General features: G+C 40.6%; 1 protein-coding gene across 5 annotated transcripts in view; it reads left to right on the top strand.

The window, feature by feature from the left end:
- The window catches only part of LOC125454239 (RNA-binding motif, single-stranded-interacting protein 1-like), a 249,574-nt gene that overhangs the window by 67,264 nt on the left and 166,167 nt on the right, over positions 1-16,143 (top strand). For 2 of the 5 annotated variants that reach the window (XM_048534805.2, XM_048534809.2), the window contains exon 1: positions 2,656-2,887. The exons of the other annotated variants lie outside the window; for them this stretch is intronic. In XM_048534805.2, coding sequence (XP_048390762.2) covers positions 2,822-2,887 — 66 coding nt within the window. In that variant the 5' untranslated portion in view covers positions 2,656-2,821. Of the gene's footprint in view, positions 1-2,655; positions 2,888-16,143 lie in introns of those variants that run through there. 5 annotated transcript variants of the gene reach the window in all.

Here is a 16,143-nt window from a genome sequence, read left to right as displayed (position 1 = left end):
TGCTCCCAGCAGGGAGACCTCTCCTTTCCTGTTTCTAACCTCTGCCCACACTACCTCTGGAGACGAGTCCTCATCAAAAGTCTTTTCTGCCACCGTAATACTGTCCTTGACTAACAAAGCCACACCTCCCCCTCTTTTACCACCTTCTCTGTTCTTTCTGAAACATCTAAACCCCGGAACCTGCAACAACCATTCCTGTCCCTGCTCTATCCATGTCTCCGAAATGGCCACAACATCGAAGTCCCAGGTACTAACCCATGCTGCAAGTTCACCCACCTTATTCCCGATGCTCCTGGCATTGAAGTAGACACACTTCAAACAACCTTCCTGCCTGCGGTACACTCCTGTGACCTTAAAACCTCTTGTGCAGGGCACTGGGGAGGCTTGTTCTGGAACACAGTGTGCAGTTCCGGTTGCCCTGTTACATTACTATAAAGTTGGAGATCTTTCAGAAATGTTACTGGACATGGAGGAACATTTGGATAAGTACATGATTAAGAAATGTTTGGAAGGATATGGGCCAAATGCAGGCAGTTGGAACTAGTTTAGTTGGAATGATGATCAACATGGATTGGTTGGACGGACAGGTCTGTTTTCTGCTGTATGACTCTATGGCTATGACGCTATTTACACAATTTTAGCCATTTTAATTCCAAAGTGCATGACTTCACAGTTACCTGCATTAAAATCTATTTTCTATGATTTTATTCACTCACATAATCCATTTTTTTTTAATTTTATGCTTCTATTTACACTGTTTACTATACCTGTGCATTGAGTATAAAAGTTGAGATGTCATGTGGTGGCTGTTTAGGACCTTGATTAGACCACTTTTGGAATTTTGCATGTAATTCTGATCTCCCTGCTATAGGAAAGATGTTGTGAAACTTGAAAGGGTTCAGGGATTGGAGGGTTTGGGCTATAGAGAGAGGCTGAATAGGCTGGGGCTATTTTCCCTGGAGGGTCGGATGCTGAGGGGTGACCTGATAGAGGTTTATAAAATCATGAGGGGCATGGATAGGGTGAATAGCCAAAGTCTTTTCCCTCGGGTGGGTGATTCCAAACCTAGAGAGCATAGGTTTAAGGTGAGAGGGAAAAGATTTGAAAGGGACCTAAGTGGCAACTTTTTCACGCAGAGGGTGGTACATGTATGGAATAAGCTGTCAGAAGAAGTGGGGGAGGCTGGTACAATTACAACATTTAAAAGGCACATAGATGGGTACATGAATAGGAAGGGTTTAGAGGGATATGGGCCAAATGCCAGCAAATAAGACTAGATTAATTTAGGATATCTGGTCAACATGGACGAGTTGACCCAAAGGGTCTCTTTCTGTTTGGCCTGCTGTGTTCATCCAGCTCTGCACATTGTTGTCTCAGATTTTTCAGCATCTGCAGTTCCTGCTATCTCATTTAACTTTTTTACTTGTTTGGGTGAACAATTAAGGTAACAACACAGATCCTTGAAGAACAACAGTGGGCACAACCTGCCGATTAGAGTACTTGTCCCTTAGCCCTTCTCTGTATCTCGCCCTCAGGTAGATTTCCAAAAAGGGTCAATAATTTGTTTTCATGCTCAACTTTACCTTACAGTGTCTAGTAATGAATTTTATCATATGCCTGCCATTACTCAAATCAATGACCTTCATTGACATTCCCCGGTTCATAACTTTTGTCACTTTCCAAAACTATTCTGTCAGGTTCAACAGGAGTGACCTACTGTTTACGAATCCATGTTGATTCCCACTGATCAACTAAAACAAATCCTTATATTCAATCACTCTGCCAGTGATTATTGCTCTAAGATTGAAATCAGGAAGCATTTTTTTCATACAAAGTGAATGACAAATCTGTAACATTCTCACCTAAAAATGGATACTGATCAATAGAAATTTTCAACAGTGAGAATGATGGTCTTATTGGGTCATGAGACCAAGGGATGAGGAACAAAATCCTGTAGATAGATTTGATATACATACCAACCATCATCAAATTCAGTGGTGGAACAGTCTCCTGAGACCAATAGTCTGTTCCTGTTGTCTATATCTCTGCTTTTTTAAGTTTGGGGAGTTAGTGCCAGCAGGGTATCTCATTAGCAATACTCAGATCTTCACCAGATACCTGATCTTACCCTGGTACAAGTACTGAAGCAGGTTTCCTTCACATTTGCTAGTTTCTGTTTTGATTACTCACCCCAATAATTCAGTTTGAACTTCATCTCTTAATGATTAATCAGCAATCTGGCCAGCAAATATGTTCTGCATCTGAATGATTTATGTTGTTATATTAGAAAATTAAATAGTTTTCTTTAAATTTTAACCTCCATAATGCTTTATCGATCTTTTATTTAAGTTTGCATCTTTGCACATTTTAAATATTGAGGCACTTTGTGTACTCTGGTTGCACACAGTCATCTTCAGATTGTTATGATATTTTTCATCCTTATTTACTTTCTTTTAAGAACATCAATTTAAGAAAGTTGTTTGTATTGGTAATTTTCATAGCGTATACAAAGAATTCTGTTTTTATTCCTTTTTGCTTCACTTGGTGCATCCTGTAGAGACATGAGAGCCTGAGGCAAAATGCCATTCATTCATTAGTGTGATCTCAATTTGCCTCCTCCCTCTGCCCTGTGGTTTTTCAGACTCCTCCCAAAACTAAGGCCTACTGACTGATCTGCCAGTGACTCTCTCTGTGCAGCAGTGAGTTATGTGGTGCTCCCCCACAAACAGGCTGATTTGCAGATTTGCTGTTTGAGGCTTGCTTCCTGTGCAACATAATCTTACTCGTGTGACTGGACTGTGTGGCACCAAGGACTGTAAAGATGCTGCTGTCCATGCCACAGATGGGGTTTGGCCCTCGCTCTCGGTCTGTACAGCAAGCTAAAAAGGTAAATACAAAGCTTTTTGTGCCTGTTTTGCTGTTCAGTGATTTTGAGATTGTATGTTTTGATACTCGATCAATGATAGATGAAGGAGGTAGCTCTGTAAGCTGGTTTTTTTTTATTAAGGAAATGACCGAGAAGGAAGTTGCAGGAGCCCATGGCACACTCATCAAAGGAAGTCTTGTCATGTTCCCAGCAGCAGAATTCTTAGAACAGTAACCAGGCCAACATATTTTCATGACTCTTCTCTTTTAAAATTCACGTTCATTTTATATTTTAGGCGTGTAACATGTGAGGTAATAGTTCTTATAAAAGAAATAAAATTTAAAATGCAGTTAAAATATTGAATTATTTTTCCTTTGTGCGTAATGTATTTGATTTGTATTTTTGAGAAGTCTTTTGTTATGTATGTGACAATCATAGACGGTTGTTGTTTGCCCTTAAGTAGGAAGGTAGCTTAGTTTAATCCTTCATTTTACGCGTTGATAAAAGTTGTCCATAATTTCCAGAATAATGAAGTCCTGCCTTTGCCTGCCTAAGGCAGTGGCTGTACTGTTTTTATTTCAAAAGAACCTTCCAAAAATTGCTATGTGCTACTTTAAACAGTCCTAATTTGTCCTAATCTGTCAAAAGTGGGATAAAAAAAATCCAGCCACTTGAGAGCAGCACTGTTCAGCCCATCCAGAAACGTCAAAAGCATTTAATTTCCAGAGTAATAAAAAGTACAGTTTTTTAGGCTATATGAAGTGAATTTTTTCTAAACTTCACTTTCAATACACTGTATATTTGTATATTATTCAAACTGTTTTCCTTCTTTTGCATTTCTGTTATGATTAGATATCTTATTTGTGTGCAGCATTTAAATCGTTATTCTAAGGCAATAAAAACAAATTTCCAAATAGCTGTAAATGATTTTGAACTTGGTTTTGATTGATCTGCATCCATAACAAGAGTGTAAAGCATATATACCTGTTGCAGTGCTTGGGACAGAATCAATTCAGATCAGTTTATTTTTAAAAATCCCTTTACAAATCAATTATGCCATATATCTGTAAGTTAGATATAAATCTGGAATTATTTAACTGTCCTTATGTAACAAAGAGTAAAATCTGTTTCTAGCCATTCTAATTCCTTTCAAAAGACTGTTCTCACAGCAGGGAGAACAATCATAGGTCACACTGAGGTGACTTGGATGTTCTGCAGTATCCAGATGTGCATTCATTTTGAACTGGATTCAGATGCGCCTGATTCAAAAGAAATGACGTGATATTAAGTGTTTCATTTTTATGCTAAATGATGGTCACTGGATTTTTATTACAGTAATAGTTAACATTAGTGGTCGATTTACTTTGTGTTTTTTACCTCGATCTACTAGCTGGTTCTATGAGACTCATGAACGTAATTTATTTCATTATTCAGGAAGCCAAGCACATTCCCGAGCACAAGCTGTGGTGTAGGCCAGTGGATCTAATTCACTGGAGTCTCATTACACAGGAAATGTCTTATGGATTAGCCTTAAGGCTTTACACTTGCATCTCCTAGATTTAAACCCTGAAGCAAGATTTTATTAATGTTCATTCCTGGAATTGCTGCTTTGTACCTGCATTAACTTACATTACTCGATTGGAAAAAAAAGCAGACTTCACTGAGCTATTGCACAGTTCACTATGTTATTAAAATATAGGTAAGAATTTTGCAGAGGCAGCAGAAATCCAGCTGTCAGATTAGAAAGTGGGAGCCAGCCCTACTTCATCAGGCACTGGCAGATAGTCTACAGGTGTTTTTGGGGCTGTTTGGGCAGCCATCCTGCTAAAGACAGTGGCTCATTCCAGGAGTTGTCTGTGCAATCAGTGATTCAACAGTATCACTGCTAGTGATAGATGGGGTTGTTGGTACATTCAAAGACGAGTGAGTGGAATTGCGGGTAGTCAGGACTGACAATCAGGCCTTGGCTGTTGTCAGGGGCAAGGAGATGGGTGTGGCAGGAGGCTGGACAAATGGTGCTGTTGTTGTGAGAGCAGGCACCATCATACAGGTGCCACTTTGGAACATGAAGTGCCAAAAATTGAAGCTGTTTCCTACACGATCTGTTGAGAAGCCACCAGGCCACACTGGACAGTCTCACCACTCCCAGTCTCGGAGTTACTGAAAAAATGTTTGTGGAAGTAGGAAGTGACCATTAATTATTCATTTTACTGAAAGCAGGCAGCTGCTCTGCCGTACTTACAACAACTGACGAAATGGCGTTGTGGTAGAAAGACTGTAAGCATGCCGTCCAGTGCTTTCCTATGTCATTTTGTCAACCATCCCACCTCCTAATCCTTCGCTAAAAGGATAATAAAATTCAGCCTGTAGAACAAGAAATGTCCAGTGTCAATATGTGGCCCATGTTGGCCTATGAGCTCAACTGGAGTGGCAGTGAGGATACGGTGCGTTAAAAGTCAAGAAATGTTTTGACAGATAGGATCTAATTAAACTTTTCTTCCATGTACAAAATTTAAACACAAACAGTTACAAATTAAGAAGCCTAAAGAAAGCAGGATATATGAGAAGATTACTTTTTCTGAAAGCTCTGTATGTATAGAACTAATTATGCACATGGCTAGTTGGTCCTTAATAAGTTTAAGAAAGAAAAGTTGAAATATATTTTTGGTAATGCATGGGATGCAGAGTCATACCAAGGAAATAGTGTGGATGGTGGATGATGTTCTGAGGGAACCTATTATTGAGGTGCAGGTCTACAACAGCCTTTTGCCTGTTTCTAATCAGTAAAACAGATAATTGGCCACTGAAATTTTGATGAGGGCACCTTTTACATCCATATATCTGCTTCATTTAATTTGTGTCTTTAAATTGGCACCCTGTACGGAGAACCGAAACAAGGTGAGATGGTATTTAAATATGCAAGTTGAGGCCCTTCAGCTATTGCAGGACCCAGGTCTAAGGTTTAAGGAGGTATGGGTGAAGCAGCTGTGATTCATGCTAGTCCCATTCCCTCTAAATTTTGAGAATCTCTAGAGCATTGGTGCTCCTCTGAGCCTAGAAAATAAAAGTCTTCTGGCAAATTGCTGTTCTTGTTCCTCATCTATCCATATCTAACTGGCCAGTATTTCCTTATCACTGGATCAATGAGCTGAAACAAGATGCATGTTTGTCGCCTGCAACTTGCTGAGAATAAATGAATCGGGCTAGAATCTTGATGTGGCCTCCCCATCATCATATTGGACACAGCTCCTACACTGTGCATATTCAGCATCCACCAGGAAAATTTCCTTGCAGTGTTACCATACATTTTCAGGCAGAATTGGCATTCCAGAGACTTGATCGTATGACCTAGGCTGATGCTTCAGTGCAGTACTGAAGGTCTATTTCATGTCCAGAGTCCAGTCTCTTGAATGAGATTTTAAAGCAAGGTTGTTTCCGATGGGTATAAAAGGTTACACTGCACTTTTGTTTTCTCCATGTGTTAACCCTAGTGCAGCTAATTGTAATCACAACTCTGATTCACTGGACTGAAATCCCACTCCAGGGCATCAGCACAAAAATCCTAATGTTCAAAGTGTGTGTGTGTGTGTGTGTGTGTGTGTGTGTGTGTGTGTGTGTGTGTGTGTGTGTGTGTGTGTGTGCCCTCTTTAACTTCTTTACAGTAAAAATTTGAACAGTTTATGGTTGCTATATTGTAGAATCAAAACATAATTGCAAGACCTTTTTTGCTTTATTTTTATTATTCATTCTGAACATGTATGATAAGACCAGCATTTATTGCCTAATTTGTAAATTCACTTGAGAAGCCAAGCCATATTATTAAACCATTACAATCCATGTGACATTGGTGAGCCCATAGTGCTACTAGAAAAGAATTTCCTGTATGTTCACCCAGTGACAATGAAGAAGAAAAGACGTATTTCAAAGTCAAGTTGATGTGTGCCAAGAAAGGGAACTTGCAAGTGATATCGTCCCCACGTACCCATTGTTCTGCTAACACACCATCTTGTCAAAGGTGGCTAGGGATGCACAGTAAATGTTGCCCTTGCCAGTGCACTCACATACCATGAACAATTTTAAAAAAGCACAAAATGTTAAAAACATTATAGTTACATTTTCAGTAATTCATGGAATCATACATTCTTCCTTTAATGATTGTTCAATTTTTTTTATTTAAAACTAAGAAAAGATACATTATTTTCACAAAATGCTATAAAACCAAAATAAGGTATAAAGTGCTGACAGATTACGTATCAAAATCAGACAATCTGTGAAAATATTCAAAATCATCAAAGTCAACTAATAATACTGGGAATCTGGGCTAGATTGGATTGGTCTTCAAAAAACATTTTTCAAAAATTAGCTGTAAAATAAAAGTCAGTAGATTATCAATTGCTGAGAAATCACTTCATTACAAGGATGCATTAATGTCATTCTCCTGTATTCATTTATTAAACATCTAGCAAGTTGTGAAGTAAAAGAGATATGCCATGAATTTGAATTCTCTGAAAATTACTGGATCAGTTGCACATTATGAATTATTCCCACCACAACCACCTTGTAATTACTGCCATAGACTGAAAATGATGTGATTTGCAGTCTTAATGTGATGCTCAGCCTTGAAGGTCTATAAATGTACCAACAAACTTATGAAGACTTACCCCAGCAGGAGAAAAACTGTTCCTAAAGGTTTTGAATTCCCAAGTGAAATTATTGTTGCAATGCATGCACGATTTGGAAAAGAACATGCTTAAGGTTGTGACAAATGGGAATAAAATAAGAATTAATAGGGAGTTTAGGCTAAAGGAGGACAGGAGTTTCCTATATGGCCTAAACTTATTCCTGTATAGAACCCATGGTTAATCCATTGTGGATTGCTTCCTTCAGATCAATTAGAGATGAGAAACCAAATCCATTTGTTCTCAGCTCCTGTCTTTGTCTTGCAAACAAAAACATATCCATGAAAAGGTGATGTTTGAGGACTGCAGACATGCTGCATGCAATACACAAGTCACTGTCTTATTTATTAATTCTTTCATTGGATATGGGGTTCGCTGGTTAGGTCAGCGTTTATTCGCCGTCACTGTTTGCTGTTAAGAAGGTGGTGGTAAACTACAGTAGATACACCCACAAGTGCTGTTGTGAAGGAAATTGATCCAACAACAACAACAGAGAATGAATGGTGATGTAGTTATAAGACAGGATAGGTGTGATTTGAAGAGGAACTTGTGGTATTGTGATCCCATTCATTGCTGCTTTTGTCCTTCTAGGTTTTAGAGATCATATAGTTGGAGGTGCTGTCCAAGGAGCTTTGGTGTTGAAGGAGTATTGCATTTTGGAGATGGTTCACACTCCTATCATTGTGCATCAATGGTGGAGAAGCTGAATGTTGAAAGTCACAAATGGGCTAACAATCAAGTGGCTTGCTTGTCCCGAGTAATCAAGAATAGTCAAGCTCCTTGAGTGTTATTAGACTTGCGTACTTCCAGGCAGGTAGAGGCTATTTCATCACCTTCTGACTTGTGCCATGAAAGTGATGAACAGGTTTTTGTGAGTGAGGAGTTGGGTTATCTATGGCAGAATTACTAATACTAAATTACTAATTATTCTTGCTGCCGTGGTATTTACATGGCTGGTCCGATACTATTTTTGGTTAACAATAGTCCTTATGATGCTGACGGTGTGGGATTCAGTGATGTTAATGTCATTGAATTTGAAGGAGAAATGAGTAGATTCTATCTTTTTACAGATGGTCCATTGTCTGGCACTTGAATGTTGTGAATGTAACTTGCTATACTATTCCAAATCTGAATATTGAAATGGTGTGGCAGCACTTCTAAGCTCAAAGTTTTTCTCTGTGTTTGGACCAAGCCTATAATGAGCTCTGGAGCTAAGTGGCCCTGGCTACACCCAAGTAGAGTGAAAGTGAATAGGTGATTGCTGAGTATGTGTTGCTTGATAGCACTGCTCAAAACCCCATTGATCAGTCTAATGATGATTGAGAGTAGAGTCATGAGACTGTGATTGGCTGGATTAGATTTTCCTGCTTTTTGTGCATGAAACATGTCTGGTCAGATTTTGTTCTATTAGTCAGGTGCCAATCAGGAAAAGCTTGAAGTTAATTATATTTGCGGAACCTTCTCCACCTGTCAGTTGTCTAGTTGTTTGCCAATATTCATGATAACACATGGGAAGATAGCAGAATTTTGATCTTATTGGCTGGTTGCATGATGTCCTGGGTTTGTCTGCTATGTGCTGCCTGCATTGTTTGGCTTGCATGTAGCCCCATTTGGTAACTTCTCCAGATTGAGTCAGGTGTAGCTAGTTTTGGGTTACAAGTCTAGGGTACTGTTTCTGGAATATTGGCAGGGCCTGTTGCTTTTCCAACTGTACAGTATCTTTAGTCATTTCTTATTGATATGCGAAGTGAGTCGAATTGGTTAAAGATTGGTATCTGATGATGCAGGACTCAGGAGGAAGTTGAGGTGTACCATTCACTTGGCACTTCTGGTTAAAGATTGCTGCAAGTGTTTCAGCCTTTCCTTTTGCTCTGATGTGTTGGGCTCCCTCATCATTGAAGTTAATTATATTTGTGGAACCTTCTCCACCTGTCAGTTGTCTAGTTGTTTGCCAATATTCATGATAACACATGGGAAGATAGCAGAATTTTGATCTTATTGGCTGGTTGCATGATGTCCTAGGTTTGTCTGCTATGTGCTGCCTGCATTGTTTGGCTTGCATGTAGCCCCATTTGGTAACTTCTCCAGATTGACACCTCATATTTTGGTATGTTTGGTTTTGCTTGCAAAAAATACTCTGAACTACCTGTTGCCGGTCACTTCAATGCACCACCCTGCTCCCTGGTCAACATCACTGTCTCTGCCTTGCTACAGTGTTCCAGTGAAGCCCAGTGCAAGCTGGAGGATCAACTCCTCGTTTTCTGCTTGGGGACCCTACAGCCCTCCGGACTCAATGTTGGGTTCAATAATTTTAGAGGCGAAACTCTCCCATGTCCCAGCCCCCTACCCCACACACCAGGCCTTGTTACCACCTAGCCTACCATATACACCCCCTGTTGTTAGTCACTAACAGCCCCAATGAACAACTATTTACCCTCCCAGCCTGATTGTTAGCAACTCCTTTTGTCTGTCCAACTGTCTTTCTCTCTCTTTGGGCTCTATCCTATCGTTTACTCCCTACCCCACCCACCTCCCTATTTACTGCATATAAACTGACATTTTCCCAGCCACCATCAGTTCTGAGGAAGGGTCACCGGACTGCAATGGTAACTGTGTTTTCTCCTTTGCAGATGCTGCCAGACTTGCTGAGCTTTTCCAACAGCTTTGTTTTTATTCCTGATTTACAGCATCTGCAGTTTTTTGGCTTTTATGTTTGGTGTTGCTCCTGGCATGTCATCCTGCACTCTCTTCATTAAACTAAGTCTGATCCCCTGGCTTAATGATCATGCTGGAGAGGGAGAATGTGCCACATCATGAGGTAAAGATTGTATTTGAATACAATTCTGCTGCTTCTGATGGCACACAGCACTTTGTTTCATGTTGTCAAATATGTTCAAAATTTATTCCATTTAGCACAACAGTAGTGCTGCACAACAGAATGGAATGTATCCTCAATGTAAAGGCAAGATTTTATTTCCACAGGGATTGTGTGGTGGTACCTTGTTCCAGCATTGACGTGGACTATATCTGCAACAGGAAGATTAGTGAGAACAAGGTCAAGTGGGTTTTCCCCTCTTGTTCCTTTCTTCATCACCTGACTTAGACTCAATTTGAGATCTGTAAAACTCAGCTAGCTTGGTCATGTTGCCATTCAGACACTGTTGATGATGGACATTAAAGAACCCCACCCAGAGAAGATAAACAAAAATGTTGGAAAAGCTCAGGTCTGGCAGCATTTGTGAAGGAAAAAGAGTTAACGTTTCGCGTCCAGTGATCCTTCCTCAAGGAATACACCCAGTATACATTCTGTTCTCTTGCTACCCACAGTGCTTCTTTTAGTGGTGTTCAACAAGGAGGAATGCTGCTACATTGGCTGAGGGTAAGCTTTAGATGGCAATCCACAAGGGTTTTCCTTCCCTGTGTTTGACCTGATGATGTGAGGACTCCCAGAGTAAATCCTTTTTGCCAGTTCTAGTGCGTCTGTGTTATTGATTTGATAGGTCAAATCCAGAAGTGGTCATTATGGTGTTGAGGATGTTGTAAAGTGTGGTTCTGTGAATACAAATATGTTAGGCTGTTGTTTGCCTAGAGCAGGGAATCCCTGCCCCCATTTTGGAACAAGACTTTTAAAAAGTAGTAAGGAGGCCTGTACAATTCCACAACTTGCTGGGATCTCTGCATTCTTCAAATTTGTACCTCTTGTGCATTCCCAACTATAATTGCTCCATCAGGAGTGGCTGCATTTTCACTTGCCGAAACCACAAGAATCCCTACTGCTCTTTGTCTTTTAATCTCGCTTTCATCCTTTACGGTACTCCTTCCTGCTCCTCTGATGCTGCTTGGCCTGCTGTGTTCATCCAGCTCTACACCTTGTTATCTCAGATTCCCCAGCATCTGCAGTTCCTACTATCTCTGAAACACTACTTGGGACAGACAGTTTTGCAGACTCTTCGCTGGGACTGCTTTTTTTTCATTGGCTTTCATGTCTGCAAGTGTTATCACATGCAACTGAATGGCTTGTCACCAAATGACTGTGACCTTTTTTAAGGGTTATCACAATTTAATAACTTTAAATGGGCAGCACAGTAGCTCAGTGCTTAGCACTGCTACCTCACAAAGCCAGGGACCTGGGTTTGATTCCACACTCCAGTGATTGTCTGTCTGTGTGGAGTCTGCGCATTCTCCCTGTGTCAACGCAGATTTCCTCCTAGCTCCAGTTGCCTCCTGCATTTGATTTCATTGGTTTTGTTGTCACATGTACTGAAATACAGTGGTACAGGCAGATTACAGCAAGCAAAGGATGTACAGATCAAAAACACCTGGAGACATACAGATTACATTATTTGAGGCTAGAGGCCATTCAACAGTCTGATAACAGCCTGAAAGAAGCTGTTCCTGAACCTACTTGTGCGTGTGTTCAGGCTTCTGCTTCTTCTACCTCATGGAAGAGATTGTAAGAAATCATGGGTCTTTGATGTTGGCTGCTTTTCTGTGGCAGCAAGGTGTAAAAATTAAGTCCATGGTTGGAAGGTTGGCTTCTGAGACGGTCTGGGCTGTACACAGCACCTTTTGTTGTTTCTTATGGTCTTGGGCAAAGCAGTTATGCACCCGGACAGTAGTTTTCAATGGTGTTTCTGTAGAAGTTGGTGAGGGACCTTATGGACATGCCAAATTTCCTGAGCTACCTGAAGAAGAAGAGGTGTTGTTGTGCTTCTTGACCATTTCATCTACGTGGGAAGTGCAGAACAGGTCATCACCTCTTGTCACTGTGAGGATTCACTCTCTCAACCTCAGTTCTATTGATATAAATAGGGGCGTGTTCTCCTCCTTTCTTTCTGAAGTCAGTGATCAGTTCTTTAGTTTTGCTGATGTTGAGAGACAGATTAAGGGCTTGTTGACATGTGCAATGAAAACAATATCCCTTCTGTACTTTTTTACTCGTTGTTAGATACCTGTCCCACAACAGTAGTGTCATCAGCGCGCTCGCAAATGATGTTCATTTGGAATTTGACAATGCAGTCAGCAATTGTACAGGGAGCACGGTAGGGGGCTGAGGATGCATCCTTCGGTGGTGGGGGGGGCAGTGTTGACTGTTATTGGGGAGGAGATGCTATTACCTATCCTCACTGTGGCCTATGAGTCAAAAAACCGAAGATTCAATTGCAGAGGGCAGAGCTGAGACCAAGGTCATGCTGTTTTGAGATCAGTCTGGAGGGGGTAATGGTGTTGAAGGTGGAGCGTAGTCAATGAGCAAGAGTCTGACTTACGTGTCTTTGTTGTCCAGATGTCCAAGGAATGAGTGCAGGGCTAAGGATATGGCATTCTCTGTGGACTTATGTTGAGGCAGGTTGGGAGACTGGAAATGACATGGGCCATGGCCAGTCTCTTGAAGCACTTCATGATTATTGAGGTCACAGCCGTTGGGTAGTAGTCATTAAGGCACACTGCACGTGTTTTCTTGGGTACAGGGATAATAGCGGTCTTCTTGAAGCAGGTGGGGACTTTGGCTTTTAGGAGGGAGAGATTGAACATGTCGGTGAATACCACCACCAGTCGGTCCGCACAGGATCTGAGTGCTCGGCCGGGGATGCTGTCCGGGCCCATCACTTTCCTTTGGTTGACTCCCAGGAAAAACAATCTGACTTCTGAAGTGGTGATGGAAGGAACAGGTGTATCTGGGGCTGTCAGGGCAGGCATGACCGCGCCACTGGCATTCTGCTCAAACCAAATGTAGAAAGCACTGAGCTTGTCAGGGAGAGATGTGTCATTGCCCACGATCTTACACTGTTTCATTTTGTATCCCATAATGTCATTCAGGCCTTGCTATAGATGGTGGAAGTCTGTTTGGTAAGTCTGAACCTCCAACTTAGGCCAGTACTGCTTCTTGGTCTCCCTGGTGGCTTTGCCAAGGTCACATTTGGATTGTCTGTATTCAGTCCGGTCATTCGACTTGAATACTGCATGTCTGCTGGCATGTCTGGCATGCAGTTTAAGTGGATTGGCCATACTGAAATTGCCCTTAGTATCCAGGGATGTGTCGGTTGAGTGGATTTGCCATGGCAAATGTGGGATTATGGGATATGGTAGGGGGCTGAGACTGGGTGCTATGCTCTTTGGAGAGTCAGTGCAGACTCGATGGACCAAGTGGCCTCCTTCCGCACTGTTGGGCTTCTATGATTCTTCTTTGAAATGTTAGTAGCTGGTAACTTGATTAGGGAGGTTAAGGCACAGGAACTCCATAGAGTACAGTAACAATAAAATGATTGAATTCACCCTGCAGTTTGAGAGGCTGAAGTTGAATCAGATGTAATAATACAACTGAGTAAAGGTAACTACAAAGACACAGGGGAGGAGCTGGCCAGAATTTATTGGAAGTGGTCTCTAGCAGGGAAGGTGCTGGAGCAGCATTGGTAGGAGTTTCTGGGGGTAATTCAGGAGGCACAGCAGAAATTCATCCCAAGTCACATACTAAGGGGAGGATGAGGCAACCAAATTATGTCAGGGACATCATAAAGGCAAAAGGAAAGCGTACAAATGTAGTGAAGATCAGTGGGAAACCAATGGATTGGGAATACATTAAAAACCAGCAGAGGGCAATTAGAAAAGCAACAAGGTGGGAAAGGTTGAAATGAGGGTAAGATATCTAGTAATACAGAAGAAGATTGCGAGCATATTTTTAGATGCATATGAGGTAAGATACAGGCAAGATTGGACATTCAACTGTTGGAAAATGAGGCTGAAGAAATCGTAACAGGGAACAAACTCTCTGAAGGGTCTAGGCCCGAAACGTCAGCTTTTGTGTTCCTAAGATGCCGCTTGGCCTGCTGTGTTCATTCAGCTCCACACTTTGTTATCAGGGAACAAACTAATGATGGCAGAACTGAATGGATACTTTGCATCAGTTTTCATGGTGTAAGACACCAGCAGTAAACCAGAACTTCAAGAGAAATTCAGGAGGCAGAGGTATATATGATGGGTATCACGAAGTAGCAGGTGCTGGGGAAGGTGAAGTTAGATGAATCAGCCAGACTACATGGACTACAGCCCAGGGTTCTGAAGGAGTTAGCTGAAAAGATCGTGGAGGTATTAGTGGTGATCATTCAGGAGTTAGGGAGAGTACCACAGGATTGGAAAATCAGCAATGTAACACCCCAATTTAAGAAAGGAGGGAGACAGAATAACGGAAATTAGAATCCAGTTACACTGACCTCAGTCATTGGTAAGAATTTTACAGTCCATTATTAAGGATGAGTTTGTGGAGTATTTGGAGTTGCATAGTAAAATAGGGCTGAATCAAAACAGCTTCAAGACAGGTGATGCCTGATAAATCAATTAGAATTCTTTGAAGAGATAACGACCAATATTATATACATTTAATATACATATTATAAGTATATACATATTATATGCATATATACTTAAGAAGACTCATAATTTGACAAGGTTATGGTGAATGAATTGGGGAATGGGTCTTACTGGATAACTTTAAAATCTTGTCCTGGAATGATGTGCTGAAAGGTTTCTTGTGCTGTACAATTTTATGCTCTTGTGATGCCAAACACTGAAGTATTGTCCGTATGTGAAGAATCAAATGGAATAATTTACCTGAAATTTTAGTGTTTGCCATCTTTTCTCTACTCTTCAGATTTCAACAATCTACACTAAAGATGAAATTAAAATAGAAGCTACTTCTCTTTGAAACAGACAGTTTTAATGAGTTATGGGCAAAGCACTGCATTGATCAAGTAAAGCTGAGACAAAATTGTATTGTTCAGACAGTTATGACAATCTCAAACAATGCTGGAGAAGTTCAGCAGGTCTGGCAGCATGGTCTCGGGAGAAAGAATCTGAATTCATTTTTTGACCTCAGTGTGACATTTTTGTAACTGAGAGAGGCTGGAATTTAGAGATATTTTTATAACCGCATTTCTGTTCTGAAGAAATCATTATCAGATGCGAGATGTTAATTCTGTTTGTCTGTCCAGACATGCTGACCAATCCTGCTCAGCTTGTCCAACATTCTCTCTCCTTGTTTCAGACTTCCAACATTTGCACTATATTTTGCTTATAATTAATTGTTAATTTATTCTTTCTGAAATAAAGTTTTGGATCAATTTACCTCACATCAACTGAACGCTGGGCAAAGACTAACAGGAACATAAATGAAGGAGAATGTAAAAATAAATTTTTGAACTTGCCCACAAAATAGGTTGGTTGCTCAGCAGTGAAGATTGCATCATTTTGAACTGGACTGATTGAGCTGGCATCACAGGAAGGGAAATAAGATCCATAATTTTGAAATCCAAGTAGCATTAAATCTTGAATAATAATGTTGAAGTGCTACATAATTTGTACAGTGCTCTACATTCCTGTTGGGAATTTTGATTTTTTTTTGCTTTATGTGGCTTTTGAATGTTTTACATGTCTCTCATGACCTGGTTTCTATTTGAAAATCTTGCTTATACCTTCCACACAATAAGATTTTAATTTTAGAGTTAGATCTTTGCCATTATCACATGTAAAGTAAAACAAAAAATGTACTTGCTGCTGCTTTGTTTCTTTGCCTTGACTTGAGAATGATTTTTAACCAGAACTTGG

This window comes from Stegostoma tigrinum, chromosome 7 (assembly GCF_030684315.1).
Source record: "Stegostoma tigrinum isolate sSteTig4 chromosome 7, sSteTig4.hap1, whole genome shotgun sequence".
In the NCBI taxonomy this organism is placed as follows: Eukaryota; Metazoa; Chordata; class Chondrichthyes; order Orectolobiformes; family Stegostomatidae; genus Stegostoma; species Stegostoma tigrinum.
The sequence above is the reverse complement of the archived record's forward strand: the minus strand, read 5'-3'. Positions and strand labels throughout refer to the sequence as shown.